This window comes from Silene latifolia, chromosome 8 (genome assembly GCF_048544455.1).
Source record: "Silene latifolia isolate original U9 population chromosome 8, ASM4854445v1, whole genome shotgun sequence".
NCBI lineage: Eukaryota > Viridiplantae > Streptophyta > Magnoliopsida > Caryophyllales > Caryophyllaceae > Silene > Silene latifolia.
The window spans coordinates 1,351,856-1,369,332 of record NC_133533.1 but is presented as its reverse complement, the minus strand read 5'-3'; the positions used below and the strand labels follow the sequence as shown (position 1 = coordinate 1,369,332).

At 33.2% G+C, this 17,477-nt stretch overlaps 2 protein-coding genes across 2 annotated transcripts; both read left to right on the top strand.

Annotated features, from left to right (window-relative positions):
- The first annotated feature begins 3,862 nt into the window (after positions 1-3,862).
- LOC141595950 (uncharacterized) lies at positions 3,863-5,444 on the top strand. Its single transcript, XM_074415909.1, has one exon. It carries the CDS (start codon positions 4,011-4,013, stop codon positions 4,626-4,628), a length of 618 nt encoding a protein of 205 aa, XP_074272010.1. The 5' UTR covers positions 3,863-4,010; the 3' UTR covers positions 4,629-5,444.
- Positions 5,445-9,708: 4,264 nt separating this feature from the next.
- Positions 9,709-16,453, top strand: LOC141595949 (putative beta-1,3-galactosyltransferase 2). The gene is made up of 11 exons (XM_074415908.1): positions 9,709-9,993; positions 12,009-12,096; positions 12,367-12,431; positions 12,542-12,750; positions 12,968-13,031; positions 13,603-13,675; positions 13,761-13,881; positions 14,800-14,887; positions 15,197-15,322; positions 15,422-15,531; positions 16,031-16,453. Exons 1-11 carry the CDS (start codon positions 9,869-9,871, stop codon positions 16,177-16,179), a joined length of 1,218 nt encoding a protein of 405 aa, XP_074272009.1. The 5' UTR covers positions 9,709-9,868; the 3' UTR covers positions 16,180-16,453.
- Positions 16,454-17,477: the final 1,024 nt, after the last annotated feature.

Below are 17,477 nucleotides of genomic sequence, written 5' to 3'. Positions count from 1 at the left end.
CTCTCTTACAAAATAAAATAAATGTAACTTATTCAATACGACAAATAGAGTACATTAATAAAACTATTTTAACAACCCATTATAATCCAATTGCTCTAAACATATCATTATAATGTTTGATTGAGACTACAGTGACATGATAGGTCTAGCAATGGACCACTTCACAACTTCTAATTAAAAAAGGCAAAACTTTAAATTATTTATAGGCAAATTCTCATTTACGAAAGTCTTAATTTACAACGAGAATAATATAATTATTTCATGACAAAAGTTATAATTTTTGATAAAAAGTGATCACATTTTATTTGTTGTAACTTAAGACTGTCGAAAGGGAGACCAATTATATATTAAATGCATTGTTTATTCTTAGAAATAATTAATGATGCTTTTAAATTAATTCATAGCTCGGAATTTTTACGATTCTTTAGTATTTTTATAACAATCTTTCTCCCATCCAAACCAAAAAGGATTCGTTTGACTTTATTACGACATCGATCGCGTTTCAGAACGCGTGAATATCTTTAGTTACACATTATTAAAAATTATAAAATCTTGATATTCTTATAATATTCATGACGATGAATCAAACAAGATCTCGCATGACTATGTTTTCTCTTATACATTACTCGTAATACCAAAGATTCTCTACAGTCATGAATAGTACCAAAAAGTCAAATGTAACATTTGGTTTGGATGGGAGGGAGTAAAATTTCAGTAGTATGATCATCACTCACTTGAGATTTCTACCTTATTTTGCTTACAACAAAAACTCTTAAATCTTATGTACGAAGACAAATATTGCTAAAAAAAAAAAAACTTAGATTCTCTGTCAAATCCCATCAATTTTTTTGCCTTTTTTTGGTTGGTAATTAGTTTATTTCATGCAGTAAAAAAAGGGATTTTACCTTTGTCTTTTTCTATTGAATTCTATCTTTTCTTCTTTTTTATCTGATGGAATTGTTGCAGAATTCAGGATTTGTAAAGACCCCTTGAAATCCGTGATCATCTTTGGATTTATTCATTTATTGATTTAAAAAGGCACATAAATCCGACATTTCATCAGTAATTTTTTATGTTTACTTTTGATACGAAATTTAAGGAAGAGACAGTATATTTTACTAGTAAGAGATAAAATAACCTTCGTATATTTACAATGAAAATGTACAAAAATGAGTAAGCCATCAAGTGGCGGATCAAGAGAATTTTCTTTTCGAGGTCTTGATGAAAATATTAATGTGACTGTTGCCTAAAATATGGGGGTGTTTGGTAAACAGTAGATTGGTGAAATTTCAGCATATTCAAGGCTTTTAGCATGTTTGACTCAACAATCTACTAAATTACGTGTTTGGTAAATAGCATATTGAAATAGTAGATTGAGCTCCAATCTATTGTTTTTCAATATGCTGCTCCCACCAGCATATTCACTTTAGTAGATTGTAAAAAAAGGAATTTGTCTATAATTACACATGTATACAACAATCTATTAACTTAAATCCGCTAATTACCAAATACTTCTACCAAATCTGTTAATTGTAATACACTAGTCAAACATGTCAATCAAATCTGTCATTTGCAATCTGCTTGACCAATCTGTTTCTGTTAATTCTAATCTGCTGAGTACCAAACAGGGCCTAAATGTTATTTTAGTTAGCCTACAATTTTGGATAAAATACATACAAAAAAAAAAAAAATCATTCTCCGATGTTTGGACCCCCAATCTAGACCTGGTAAGTGGGTCAACCGAGTTGGGCAGTTCGGGTTGCAAGAATTAAGGTCAAGTAAGGACGGGTCATTTCGGTTTTGATCATTTTCGGTTTGTTATTTTCAAGTTATTTAAGAATAATGATCAATTTGCTACAATAAACATTCGGGTCATATCGCATAAAGTTATATCGAATCAGGTCGATTCGGGTTAAGTTTGGGTTCTCATTCGGGTGTCGAGTCAGGTTATTCAGGTCAGATCAATTTTACAATGTCTACCGAATCCTCCTACATGGATGCGCCAATGAAGAAATCTAAATAAGGAAAATATAGGAAATTAACCGGGATAGGGTAACTATATTGATGTGTACTATTACCCTATGTAAAACAAGAAGTGAGTTAAAATTGAAATGAAATGATATGGATTCTTTTGTAATTTTGCATTTATTGGAGTACTATATTTTCTGTAGTTCTTTTGGCCTTGTTTTGGAGGCATTGGTAGCCATAATAAGCCAAAGGCAGATGCTTTCTTTTGGATTTATTCATTTTAAAGTATTATGGAAACTTAAGTGGATTTCAAGTGGAGTAGCATATATGAAATTAAGTAAATGATGCGGCAGAATATATTACTTAATTAATTATTTATATTTTCACTTAATAGTCATATATTAGCTTAAACCAGTGCAAAATTACACGGTCATATACATTTGATGAATAAATAAGCTCTTAAAATTTTATTACATCATCATATTAATTGGATTTTTTTCAACATTATCAATTTATCATGATCATCGATAATTAATGCCTATTATATTTTCTAAATTTAATGGATTAATTCTTTTGTGACAGTGTCATTTTTTTTTTTTTTAGTTTTCGCTATGCAAATTAAAATCTAAATTCTTGGTCAATTAGAACAAATAATTACCCATTTTATGCACAAATAGGATTATACATCCAGTTGTACCATAAGCATGCAGACAACCAAAATATAAAATCGAGAACTACGTGTATTCTTTTACGAGCTAATTTAAATTTCATGTTTTTAATGTGTAAATGAATGAACTCAATATTTTCTAATAAAGTTCATATTCTTTAATATAAAGCTCGGATACTTTGACACAAAGCTCAGGTTCTACACCGTACAACATATACAACTGGTTGTATAGTCCATGAATTGCATTTTATGTGTTATATGTCAAATACATTATAGTTTATATATGGTATAATTAATAAACTTGTAGAAATGATTATTCTTTAATCGTCATATCTAACTGTCTTATTCTCTGTTAATATATTTTCACAGAATTATTGCTATAAATGTTTTTAGAAAATTATACTATTTTTTTATGTAAAATCCACAAGAATAATTTAATGTTAATAGAGATGAACCCGGATCATAAGTACCACACTCGAGAACATGTAACCATGAAGGACTGAGTGAGATACATCAATCTCACACATGCGTGGATCACATAAATTGTGTGTAATACACACACTTATTACATTCACTATTCGTTGACGTAGGTGTATCTACTATACCGTTGTATATCTATTGTCTACCCATTGTTTTTAAAATATTTTGTCAAGTTTTACCATAAAATGTAATTGGCTAAAATTATCAAATGATGGTGATGGTTGCCATTTGCTAAGCCACCTACTAATTCAAGTTCACTAAAAAAGTTAATTTCAACCAAAAAAAATAAAGGCAAATTCTCAGTTTAGACACGTGGCACTCGTCTGAAATTAAAACGTACTCCCTCCTATTCACTAAGATGTTCCACAATTCCGAAAATGGCAAATTCACTAAGTTCTTCCACTTTCCTTATTAATCTATTATTTGTGGTTTTTATGATTTGTGACCCCACATTTTCTCTCTTATTTTCATTTTCCTTCATTTTCCACCACAAATCCCCTTCCTCTTAAAAATTCCCCCAAAAGTAATGTGGAAGATCATAGTGAATAGGAGGGAGTATAAAATATCATCATTTTACAATAAAATATAAACATTTTCTGATAAAAAAGTAAAAAACCACCATCAATTTATTATTAGAAAATGACAATTTTCGTTATAACTTTTTATCACTAGATAATCATTTTTTTTTAATCATAAAAGGACGACATTTTTCACATCTTAAGTTAAGATCGTCTTAAGAAAAACCTGCCGAAAAAAAAAGAAAAAAAAATAATCTCTTCTCATCCTACTTAAAGGGCATGGCCACTCTCTTTATCTTATTTGACTTGCTTTCTTTTGCTTCTTTCTTTCCACTTCACTAACAATTCAACTAAAATTTTCAATAAAAATTAATTTAATGGCAGGAAGATATGGAAGAAAATATGCAAAAAATGAAGATTTTGAGGAAGGAGAAGTATGGGGAATAATGGAAGATAAAAAAGAGATGAATAATTCAATCTCAAAACCTAGAAAACCCATGAAAGATTCATCATTTTTTACCAATTCTTCCTCATCTTCTAGAGTTTTTACTGCTCCAAGAATGATACCTAAATCATCATCTTCTGAAGTTTTTACTGGTGGTAAAAAAATGTCTTCTGCTCCTTTGGACATCCCTGATTGGTCCAAAATTTATGGTAAGACATCTAAAAAAAATAAAAATAATTCCAATAATAATAATAATATTAAGAATGTTGTTAATGATCATCATGGTGAGTGTAATAATAATTATATTAATATTAATATTAATGGTTATAATAATGGTCACGATGGTCGTGACCATTATTATGAGGATGACGATGAAGATGATGATGATATCGACGGAATGATGCCACCACATGAGTACCTTGCTAGGAAATTAGCAAGGAACCAAATCTCTTCATTTTCAGTTTATGAAGGAATTGGTAGGACTCTTAAAGGTAGAGACCTTAGTAAGGTGAGGAATGCCATTTTATCTAAGACGGGTTTTTTAGAGTGACATTTATCGTATATACTCTCTTTTATTCCGACTAGTTATATTTTACGTCTGGTTAAGTTTCATCTGGAATGATAGTAAACGTTACGAGTACGTTGAATAAGAGAGAGTATATTACTATTATGTCACATGTTACATGGTTCATAACCTAATAATGATCATGGACATGTTAATTAATTAGTATTAGTAATAAGAAAAATTAGATTGATTTTAGGTAAGATCAGCCTATCTCATCAGTTCAGATGATGGATATAAGTTGGAGTCATCGACTTTCAAGCCATTACTTCCAAAGAGGTGATCATGAACGTTCAACAGAAGCCATAAAACGTCGACTTTAGTATATTATTTTGTGGATTATCATTTCCATTGTCTAATTAAATCAATTAAGTGGTGTCATCATCAATTTTGTATTATTGAGGAGGATATAATCAATGTCATCATGGGTCATTAAGTTTGTCGTATTAAGCAACATAAGGACCCATGGATGTCGTTTTCGTTTATCACTTGTTAGCTAGTTTAATTTAGCTTAATGATGCATAGTGTAATGTTGTGTCATTTAAGGGTTAGGTGGAGATTATTTGTTAATTAGATGTAATACTCCCTCCGTCATATGATTATATACGAAGGGAGTAATTACGTGAGAACAGATGATTGGAACGGAGGGAGTAGTTTTTATTTATTTATTTATTTATTAAGTTATTAGAGTATTAAGTTATATTATTGTAATTAGCGGTAAGTTATATCTGATTTATTCTGATGGACTGCCTGTCTGAAATTTTGTTCCAAGAAAAGTTTAATGCAAAGTTATTAATTTATTAATATTTGTTCTTGTACATTCACTTTTTATTTATATTTTGACTTGCTAACTCTTGATTCTTATATTTGAGAAAGTTGATCGATGATGAATTTTGAGTACTGAAACACAAAAATTATCCGCGCAATTCAGGATTTAAAACGCATATTATTACGACCTTGATCGATACACTTGCACTTCATATATGACGACAATAGTACTATACACTACTACGCTTAAAGTCTTGATAAAGACCTTACTCTCTTAAGATCGATAATAAAGTCTAAAAAGCAAAATCGAATGAGTATCTATGTATATGTGTTAGTTTTTCTTGCAACAATCTTATCGACTATGATCTCGTACATATAAACTTTAAATTAAATTGTTTTCATTTGATTTTTAGATGATTTATAAGCTAATATAACATCGGAATTCAATACCTACATAATAGAGCTCCCACCAATTAAAGTTAATAACAAAATAAAAATTATATTAGCCAATGTCATTATTGTACTACCATTTGTGCAACGCATAAATGATTTACGACCCGCTCTTTATTTATTTGTTTTTCCTCTAAAAAGGCCAAAAAAAGGCTAGGGAATAGTTAGCTAGATCTATGCTACGTTACTATGTGCGCCACTAATCCTTCTACTCGACATAAATTATATACTCTACATTTTAATCTACGTGTTATTAACTCAATCTGTAATACTTGGCAAATTTCTTGAAAAATTTCTAATATTATCAAAGATGTGAAATTAGACTTTCATTTTTTTCGATGAACGTGAAGCCAACAAGGTTGCTGACTTTATGACTTCTATTGGACATTCATGTCCAACTCTTTCGAGGCGGTTTGAAAGCCGGTGGCTTCAACTTACCTCTCTCATTCGAAAAGATGAGATAGGTTGATCCTATCCCGAAGCATCAATCTAGTTTTCTTACCATATAAAAAAAAAAATGTCTTTAATGCCTTATCGATTCCCTTAGTTATATATTTTATTTTTTTCGATTCCTCGATCAAAGTCGAGGCTCACAAGTCACAGCCTATATAATTGTCCGTGAATAGAACTTGTATTCCTAGTGATTACATTATCCTGATAATAGGTCACATGTTTAAATCTTCCTCCTTGATAATATGCCACAGATTTAAATCTTCCTCCCTCTTATATTATGTAAAACGGAGCCCGTTAACATGGATATACTCCGTAAGTCATATGAGATATGAGTATATGACCCATAAAACCAAAAGATAATCAGCAACTCTCTTATAGGACCGTCCTATAGTATAAGACTAACAAGGAACAATATGTTTAACCCATATTCTTATGTAAGACGCTTACTGATAATTATCTTTCACTAATTTATTTATGTTTATTAATGTATTTTATTGGGCTTTTTATAAGTGGAGTTGTCTTACACATAAAATGGTCTTATATAACAATTAGTGAAAGATAATTATCAGTAAGCGTCTTACATAAGAATATGGGTTAAACATATTGTTCCTTGTTAGCTATGGTAATGGGCCGACATTGTTATGTTTGTATTGGATTAAAAGTGTTGAACCATGGACGATAAATGATCCAATTTTGAACAACAAAGCCCAATAGGTGGTATTAAAGAACAATTAGACTAGTTTGGAAATTAAGGCCAATAGGTGATATTAATTAGACTATTTTTTTTGAGGAAGTTTTCTATAAAACGGTTTTAAATTTGGCCTCTTTCAAAAGCTTATGAAATGCTCAAGACAGCATTATAAAGGCCTCGATGATATTAAAATACAATTAAATATTATAAAACCATATTATAAGGAGCTCGATGTCCTTTTCATGAAAAGTGAAAGTGTTTTTACTAGTGTTATTTACGTGAAATATAACTTGGTTTTACACTAACATCTGTGTAACAAGTATTATATAAGAATTATTGATTTTTTTTCTTTATAAAAAGAAAGTTTATATAAATATTAATGTATGTTAACTTTCTCTAATTAACTTATTAATATGTGCCCTAAAAGGCACATGTCATGTTAGAAAATCTGAATTAAGATATCTCTTTCTCCATCTCGTTTTTATTGAATTATTATGTTGTTCCTATCACTTTGATGGTCAAATTACATTAATTTTTAACACATTTTCATATTGTATACAACAAATCTAGCTTATTATTTTTCTTTGAATTATATAAATTATTAGTTGTATGCGGTAAATCATACTTCATAATAACGAATTCCCTTTGCATTTTCTTAGTCTTTGGGGAAAATTCCAAAGGTAAACAAATGACCAGAACGGAGGGATTGGAGTACAAAGCATGATCAATACGAAATATATTAGTTGATAATTTACCCCCATTTAAATATTAACAACTACATACTTTGTACGTCAACTTCATAAATGTAATTAAATTCTATATTACTCAATCACACACTTGGCATAAAATCATTGTCTAACCTTGACTACCAATTCAAGTTTTTGAACAACCGACATAATCTCATTGTCTAGACTCGACCACTTGTTCAAGTTTTTGATTGTCTTGGTTACTTATGGTTTGCTTGGGATGAAAGTAATTATTAAGACCGTAATAAGAGCTAAAATAAGAAAAAATGAGAGGAGATTGGTGCTTTGTGGTGGTTGTGAATGGTGGAAAGAAGAGGTAAGAGAGGAATTATTACCTCTATATGGAGATAATTATTACTTGGGGGGGAGATGGGTAACAATTACTCCCTTAATGGAGGACTATTACACTATATTTTCCCATTTCTATCCATTTCTATCTCCAACCCCCATTCCTTTCCTCCATTTTTTAGTTCATTTTAGCTCTATTACTCCTTTAATCATTACTCTCATCCCAAGCAAGCCGACCCAATCTGAATGACATGATTTGATAAGTCTGGCCTGAGATTCGAAAATGACTCGAAATGTATCATTCGAAAGTGACGCGATAGACCTGAAGTGACCCGGCCTGAAACTGGCCCGACCCAAAGTGACCCGACTTAAGTGATCCAAAATTACCCGAAATGAGACGAAATGACCTAATTATGGCAAAACCATGACCCGAAATGACCCAGATTAACCCGACTCAAAATGACCCGACCCAAAAATGACCCGACCCAAAAGTGACTCAATAAATTATTGACCCGAAAATTACCCAACCCGAATAATCCAAATAACCCATTTGTCAGGTCTACTTAAAATCATGTATTTTTAATCCTTATAACTTACTTAACTCATCCGTAGCTTGTAATGTTGTAAGACCTTTGGTTAGGTTTTCAAAGTCGAGTTTACATTCGTTCATTAAACTCAATTCACTTCCATTCAACTCAAAGTCTAGAACGGATATAAATATATGTACGTGTCTTAAACTTATAAAATGAGTCAAATAAATAGAGATAATAAATAGAGAATATTTACAAAATGACAAACTTTTACTTCATCTCATTCATCTGTATAAAATAGTACTTAACTCATTTTACAGATAATACGAATTTAATATTAAATAAAATTTAAACAAACAAGAAACATCACAGCAAGTCAGCACCAACCATACAACCTGTTGTACAGTAGCATTGTACGACAGAGTCATATATTAAAAAAAAAAGTTTGACGCACATCTCAATTCTCAAATCTCTTTTAAACGACTCTCAATTCTCACACAACCACTTGAAACCCTTCTCTCATCTCTCTTAAGCGACTCTTCATTGTCAAATCTCAATCGCATCACAATTTAGGGATTTAGGGTTAGGGTTTTCTATAATCTCTCTTAAACGAATAGTCACCTTCCTCTTTTTTCCTAATTCTCATTCCAAAATAATGGTGAAAGGGAAGCAATTGATATCAGTATCAAGGCAAACAATATTTTAGTGAACGAGATGCAATTTACACCATCAAGACGAAAAAATGCATCAAACAATAATTTGAGGTAAATTTCTACACCAATCATACGAACTATTATTAAAAGAATACGAGCTAAAAAATACGAGCACATAAGAATACGAGATAATATAAAAAAAATACGAGCTTAAATCACATAAGAATACGAGCTATTAAGATGAGAATACGAGCTAATGAAAAAAGAATACGAGCTTAAAAATACGAGCACAGAAGAATACGAGTTATTAACATAAGAATACAAGAGGAGGGCGATTGGATTGAAAATTGGATTACATTAATTTTTTTTTTTCAAAAGTATTTGAAAAAAGACTAAAATAACCCTGAATGTACATCCAGTTATATAGTCTTGGAACTGCATCAACCTGTGACAGCTCCACAATAACAACTGTTTATAAACTACTTGAACAGGTACTAAAACAAGTAAAACCTCATTATTTCTAGTAATAAACAGAAAAAAAGGACATAACTCTTTAATAATTCACAAATTAGTTGACCTTTAATAATTTTCATGAAAGTTTCAATCTTTTTTCATATATGAGCTTAGAGAGAGAAAACCCAGTTCAAAAATGTCGGTGAAGAGACCTGGATTTGGTGGAAATGAATTATTATTATCAAGAAAATTTTTGCCTAGAAAATTTGTTATTTTGTTGTGCATTGGTAGTTTTTGTGCTGGAATGTTCTTCACTAATAGGTATGAATAAATTCATAATTACTTTTTTTTTTTTTAATGTTAGTTTTGTTATAATGATTGTTTTGTTTTGCTGGTGGCGGAATCGGGATTTGAAGTTAGTAGGTCGGAAAATTTTAGAGAGGTGAACTAATTGTGAAATTAGTTGTAATTTTAAGTAGAAGTTTTAATTTTTGAATGCTGTGTGATTAATTCCTTTTTTGTTATGTTGGTTTTCTGAATATTTGCATTTCTGATGTTTGTTTCTGAATTGGTAAGAGTAGAAAGACTGCTTTTTTCTGCTGTGGCGGAACCAGGATTTGAATTTAGTGGGTCAGAAAATTTTAGGGAGCTGAATTAATGATGAAATTAGTGTAAACTTGAAAAAATATCGAAAATTCTAAGTAAAAGTTATGATTTTTGAATATTTAGCTAGCCTCCCTTAGTTCCGCCACTGATTGTGCATTTTAGTCAAGTGGGTAAGCCTTGAATTGTGAGAATTTGAACTTAATTGGGGTTGAATTTCTTTAGAATCTCAGAAAGTTTTGTTCTTGTGTTACTGTCTTTGTGGAAAATGAGGTGTTTGGTGTGGAAATTAGGGATTTGGGTGTTGCCTAAGGAAAGATCATAGCTAGGGGAACTACCTATTATTAGTAGGAAGCAAGAAATAAGTTTAGCTTTAGTGTGGCATAGAGTATTAGCATAATTGTTGCTTAATTAGGTTGGGAATTTGCATTAAGACTAAACATAATGTTAGGTGTGTCAACCAACAACAGCATTGCCCCAGTACAACCTCAAGGGCTTCCGCAAATTGCAGTCTTGCCCTTGTGTTAGCAACACGGAGTTTTTCAGACGGTCTGAGAATTGCATTAGATGATCCCTCTGCTAGTGAACCATTTTATTTAATAATGATTATTTGGGCACATTGGAAATGGAAATATTCTTGGGTCTATCAGTAAAAATCCAAAATATAGAGTTCTTCCGTTGTTGAGAGCCTTTATATTATTTGTGGATACTTTGAGATGGAAGAAAATGTGATTTGTTGGTCTGACTTGCATGTGGTGGTGTTCATTGTAAGAAAGAACTGATAAAAACAATAAAGAGACAAACGCGCAGATTTACGTGGTTCACTAACGGTGTGTTAGCTACGTCCACAGGGCAGAAGGGAGAGAGTTTTATTGATATGTGAGGAGTTTTCAGATTACAGATTCAGACGGTATGATAAGCATAACTGCTAGGTAGAGGTTTAGAGAGTTTATATAATACTCTCTAAGACCTAATACAGAATGACCTAATAAAGGCCCAAGACAGACCTAGCCCAATAACAGATACGGATAACAGAATCAAGGCACAAACCCAACAGTTCTTATGTTACTCCATAGTAATTTCCCTCTCTTCTGCTAACTTAGTTGATGAAACATTGGAATGTCGTCGGTTCAGTGATGGAAAGAAGCTCTTTTTCAACGATTTTTGAGACATTTCTGATTGATATCTCAAAGTCATTTTGGATTTTAGAGCTTGATTATCATTTCCCATTCCAAGTAGTTATATGTCCACTATTTTTTTTAATTGAAAGGTCATTTTAAGTATTTTCTTTTCCAGCATTATAGTTACGGCTGCTAGGTAGGTGTGTTTTCCAACTCCGAGGAGACAGAAAAACAACCGTTTGCCTAATTGAGATGGTAAAGGGTAGTTAGGCTTGCTTGAGAAAATAGCAGTTGGGAACACACTATTGGAGTCCTGATGGCTTTGAAGTATTTTAACTACATCTGACTATTTGAGTGTCATTGGAGATGATGAAAGATCGTTCGACATTTACTCCTGCTGAACCACATATAGAGTTGGACTGTTGGATGTGTAATAGACTACTAGTCAAATAATGTTAAGTACACCTGGCTCAAGATGGAGTAGCTTTTTTCTATAGTAGGAAATTAAGCATCTAATGTTGCCTTTTGCATGTAATGCTTGGATTCCTTTACTTTTGTTATATTTAGACTTTAGTCAGCGTAGTTGCGTAATTATTTCTCACAATGTTCCAGGATCTGGACAGTACCGGAAGAAAAAGATGTACGAACTACAGTTGGAAGCAGAGATCAGAGCAAATTGATTGATCATGGCCGAAGACAGGTGCACATTCTGGTTATGTTTGTGGATATGTTCAGCATTTGGTATAGTAATTAATTTTGTGATGCTGTAAAGGTTGAGAAATAATGTAGATATTAGATGTGAACAAACTCTCTATTATGTTCGAAAAATTACGTTATTTGTCCAATTGAAATGAACCATTGTTTGAAGATTAACTCTTGTACAGACAAGCTAAATGTAAAAATCGTCTCGAATATCCATATGCAATCTTGTGTTTTGCTTGAACTGATATTTACTTTTTAAACCTGTCAGCTTGTACGGCATGAGTCAAATCCTGACTCTGGAGAGTTCTCCACCAAAAACAATAACGGCATACCGTAAGCTCTCTGGTTATGGATATCGTTTTCTCAGAAACATTATATTGCTTTTTCTCCTCGCTGTCTCAGTGGTGCCTTTATGTAAATTCTTGGACGAATATTTTACACAGGACATTGGAGAAAACAATTTCAAAATTGGAGGGAGAATTAGCTGTTGCAAGGGCAACACAGGAATCACTGCTGATCGGATCTCCTACATCAGAGAACCTGCAGGATGCTGTAACTACTAAAAGAAAATATTTAATGGTTGTTGGGATTAACACTGCTTTCAACAGCCGGAAACGTAGAGATTCAGTTCGTGCAACTTGGATGCCTCAGGGTATGTTTACTAGGAGTAAATCTTATACTTCACATTTCATAATACCGTGTTTGTCCTTGTTCCTGTGGCAGTGTCTATAAAACCAGCATGTCTTTATTAGACGGCTGTATATGTGAAATCAACCCAAATCCTTGTGTATAACTTATTTAATACTCCGTATATGCCTAGCCTATATGGTTAATTGATCAAGTCATCGGCCATTTTGGTGAAAATGCAGGAGACAAAAGAAAGAGGTTGGAGGAAGAAAAAGGCATTGTTATACGGTTTGTTATCGGCCACAGGTATAATGGCACTATTTGTGTTACCATAGTTTTTTGTGCATCAAGTACTTGAAGGTGTTGGGGGAGGTAGCTTACTTAAGTTACTGACAAATGATGCTCACTTTCCCAAGATCACTCTGTCATTCCGCTTCCAACTGAACCAATGGCCTATTATTTATGTTTGCTAAATTACGATAAAATTCGAGCAAAATGGCTCACCAAATTGCATGAGCTTCCTTTTGTTGTGAAGTAGGGAGTCATTTAATGCAATTCTTGCAGCTTCTTTATTGTTAATAGCTTAATACATGGGTAAAGCTCTGATCACCCCTCCCTCGTACCACCATTTGTGGGAGCTCCTGAGACACTGCGGACTGCAGTAACAGTATTGTTGTTGTATTGGAAATCTGTAATCCAAATATAAATTGAATGTGTATGGATTCACCTTAATCCTGACATGGTATATTACGGTTACCAGCAAGCGATGCTTGTTTTTATTTTTCCTCGATCACTCACATTTTTTTTTCCGTAATCAAATATAAAATCATGAGGTAGTCAATATTATAACTGTATGATGCACCTTTTTTATTCTCAGTTCAACTCCTGGTGGAATTCTTGATAAAGCTATTGAGGCAGAAGATAGAAAACATGGAGACTTTTTGAGATTGGTTTGTTCTATTTCCTTTCAGTGATGTAACGAGAAACAGTTGATCCTGTAAAGCTAACAATGGTGTTTTCTCATATTCTAACCAGGAACACGTAGAGGGCTACTTGGAACTATCAGCAAAGACAAAGACTTACTTTGCTACCGCTGTCAGTTTATGGGATTCTGACTTTTACGTAAAAGTCGATGATGATGTTCATGTTAATATAGGTATTGCTAATCCCTAAACTATTTTAATTTCGATATGCACTATGCTTGAAATACAAAGGGCCTCGCTTCTATGCTACCTTTCCAATAGTTATGAAGAACTCTGAACAGAAGCACAAAAAATTGATGAAATGCATTTGGCAGGGCACTTATGATTCAGTTTGTTTTTGGATGGGTACTTAAATGGGATAGTGACATGAATAATGTTTTAGGTTGCTTCATGGCTTTCATTTTGGGATACAAACAATCTTTAATAGCGAAAGTTAGGTAGTTGGCTCATGCTGTTCCTTAAAGTTAAGGGGGTGATGCCTTTGTGAACATAGTTACCTTGCAGATGGGAAAGACAAGTTTCATTTTGACACACATGGAAGTTGCTTTAGTTCAGCACTTCCCTAGTTCCCTTTGTCTCAAAGACTCCGTGTATGACGATTGACGAATAAGAGTTGTCGGGCATTCCGTATACACAACCTTTCTGATATGTTTAACATCAATAATCTATTTTGAGATGATCTGCCATGACAATTGCTTAACATTGCTCCGCTGGCTGATTCCAAAATCATAGAACGATAGATCTTTTTTTACTCGATTGAATATAGGCATATAGCATCAGCTATCATCCAGAAAGACCATTTGTGGCAGTTGAGTAGCTTACCTAGGGAGGTACTCCGTAATAGCTTATGGAGGTCGGGTGTACGCAGTTTTAATACCCTTATGTTAGAAAGCGCTTTCGTCATTTCCCATTGACCCATGATGAAATTTTCATTGAAGTTGGATTGATCTACTGCTAATTCACAAACTTCAATTCTTTTAATAGGAATAAATTAATAAAGTTGCTGTTTACCACACTACTGAAGCTCTTGCAGGCTGTGTAATAGCATCCTTTCTCGTTACTTAACTAACTCATACTTTTACTCGTTACAGCAACACTAGGGAACACCCTAGCCAGACTGCGGTCAAAGCCGAGGGTGTACATTGGGTGCATGAAGTCCGGGCCAATCCTTGCTAAAAAGTAAGCTAATTGGTCTTGTTCTCCGGCCATCCCATTTACACTGTTCCTTTTAACTTTTACAGACAACTTTAACTATTAATTTCTGTAAATATATGCTAATTTGACTTCAACTTTGTCACATTTGATATATCAAAATTTCTATTTTCTTACTATATTTTTAAAATAAAAGTTGGAACCATGTATAACTTGAGAAAATAGCAGTCATTCCAGTCAATGTATATGGTATGCATGGACGGAATATTATTTCCGATATTGGTTTATCAAGGATGGTTGAGATATTGCTCTTTAACCAAACATATGATGAATCAGGGGAGTAAGATATCAAGAACCAGAACATTGGAAATTTGGCGGAGAGGGAAACAAATATTTCCGGCATGCAACTGGACAACTATATGCTATTTCAAATGACTTGGCTACTTACATAGCAATAAATCAGTAAGTTTACATTTTCAAATCTGTATTATATCTATGGCATGAACAAGAACAAATTTCGCGAGTCCTTGAGTTACTAACAGGCTAATATTTGTGTGTCAGGCATCTACTACACAAGTACGTGAACGAAGATGTCTCATTAGGGTCATGGCTGATAGGTTTAGACGTTTCGCACATTGATGACAAGAGAATATGCTGTGGTACTCCGCCAGGTAAAAATTTGTTTTCTACTTTTACGCCATTATTATGATTCATTTTCATCCAATATTCAATCTTGAGGGTGATAGTAACACGGAAGGAAAAGGCATTATGCTATCCTTGACGTTGTGACACCGAACTGTGACCAATAGTGGTGGAGCCGGGGGGCCTAGCAGGGGCGGCCGCCCCTGCTGGCGTTGGAAAATTTTGAACTTTTAGGTCAAATTTAGGAATTTTTTCGAGGTCCCCTTACAATATTACCCTTTCGCCCCCGCTGACTTAAAATCCTGGCTCCGCCACTGGTGACCAAGTTATCAAGGTTTATGAGGTTTTGACGACTTTCTTAAAATGATGGTATAAAAGTAGTACGGAGTAATTTTGATAATGGCTGGACATAGTCGTCCATCAAATGAAAGCAGGACAATATAAATCGTATGGAGGTGTAGTACCATAATGCGTAAAGTGCATCTTCTTTATACCGTAATGCCATATTGCCATTTGTGTCTATACTAGATTGCGAGTGGAAAGCTCAAGCAGGGAACACTTGTGTGGCCTCATTCGACTGGACCTGTAGCGGGATTTGTCGATCTGATGAAAGGATCCATGAAGTTCACCAGCGTTGTGGAGAAGGCGATGATGCCATTTGGGAAACCGCTTTCTAGACAAACCTCGTTAGGAATTCTTCCGTGGCATCTGTCGAGGGTTAGTGGTATTCGGCTTGTCTCCTTTGTAAATGTATGGAGTAGTTTGTATACAGCAATGTAATCTGCAAACGTAGTGACTAGTGACCGCGTAGATATGATCAATGTTGATGCAGCAGCCCATTGCGGCTATCGAGTCCCTTCACCATTTTTGTCCAGGAAGGAAAACAATGAAAATCATGTTTACTGGGATTATAACAAATTCAAATATATTTGATTAAATTCGTTGGATTTATTATGTTTTTTTGTCGGTCTTTTTTCTTATTTTTCTGTAGCGCTGGACATATATTGGAGATCTACAATTTCCAATATATTGTGCCGGTCTATACGACATCATGTCATGAATTGATCGAAGAGATGGTTTGTGTCGTGGATTTTCCCTCGTTCTGATGAGTGATGAGTGTAGTTTATGTTCGATTTATGATCGACATTAGTGTAATGGTAAGAAGAGCTCACTCTGATTTATAAGCGCGAAAATAAGAAAGCTATTTTTTTTTTGTCAAAGGAGCCACAACTACACAAGGGAACAATAATACAAGACGAAGAGAGATTCGAACATGTGACTTGATGATATCCATGATACATCTCTCTATTACTAGGCTAAGACATTCGGTACTAAAAGAACTGGATCATGATATTCTTATAGAAGATTAGCTAAGTTAAGACATCCGTCTTAATCACTAGACTAAGACATTTGATACTATGTCAACTAAGTGCAAATAGGGGTAGACATAATGCAAGAATATATTAGACATTATTACATTGGAAGTTTGTATGAATGTAGTAGGGTGGGGGTATTGGCATGCATATGAACCATGATGATGTATTTCTATTTCATTGTAATGAATTAAGAGGAATGGCAAATTAAACTATTATGTAAATTGGTGAAGATTGGATAAGAATGGAAAACCATCCTATTTCTATAGCCTACATTGCCATAACTCTCCACATATGTGTGAACATTTGCATTTCCCCTTCCGTCCCAGTCAATAATTTACATTTGCTTTATTTCCGCTTCACAAAATAAAGCAAATGAGAAATAAAGCAAATGTAAAAGTGAGAGTAATAAACATGCACCCTAGAGTTGTTAAGGTTTCTAGTTTCAGTAATTGGATTATACATTCGATGTATTATCACCAATTGCTTAGTTTTTGAGCATTACAATAAAATTTTCGAGTTTTGTTTTAAAGTTTCTGAGTTCATTCAATTACACATTAAGCTCAAAAAATTACAATATAACTCAAAAACATTACATATAA

Coding starts and splice junctions, on each gene's coding strand:
- LOC141595950 (XM_074415909.1), top strand. CDS start 4,011: ATGGCAGGAAGATATGGAAGAAAATATGCAAAAAATGAAGATTTTGAG.
- LOC141595949 (XM_074415908.1), top strand. CDS start 9,869: ATGTCGGTGAAGAGACCTGGATTTGGTGGAAATGAATTATTATTATCA. Junction 12,751..12,967: donor TGCAACTTGGATGCCTCAGG/GTATGTTTACTA, acceptor GTGAAAATGCAG/GAGACAAAAGAAAGAGGTTG. Junction 14,888..15,196: donor GGGCCAATCCTTGCTAAAAA/GTAAGCTAATTG, acceptor ATGATGAATCAG/GGGAGTAAGATATCAAGAAC.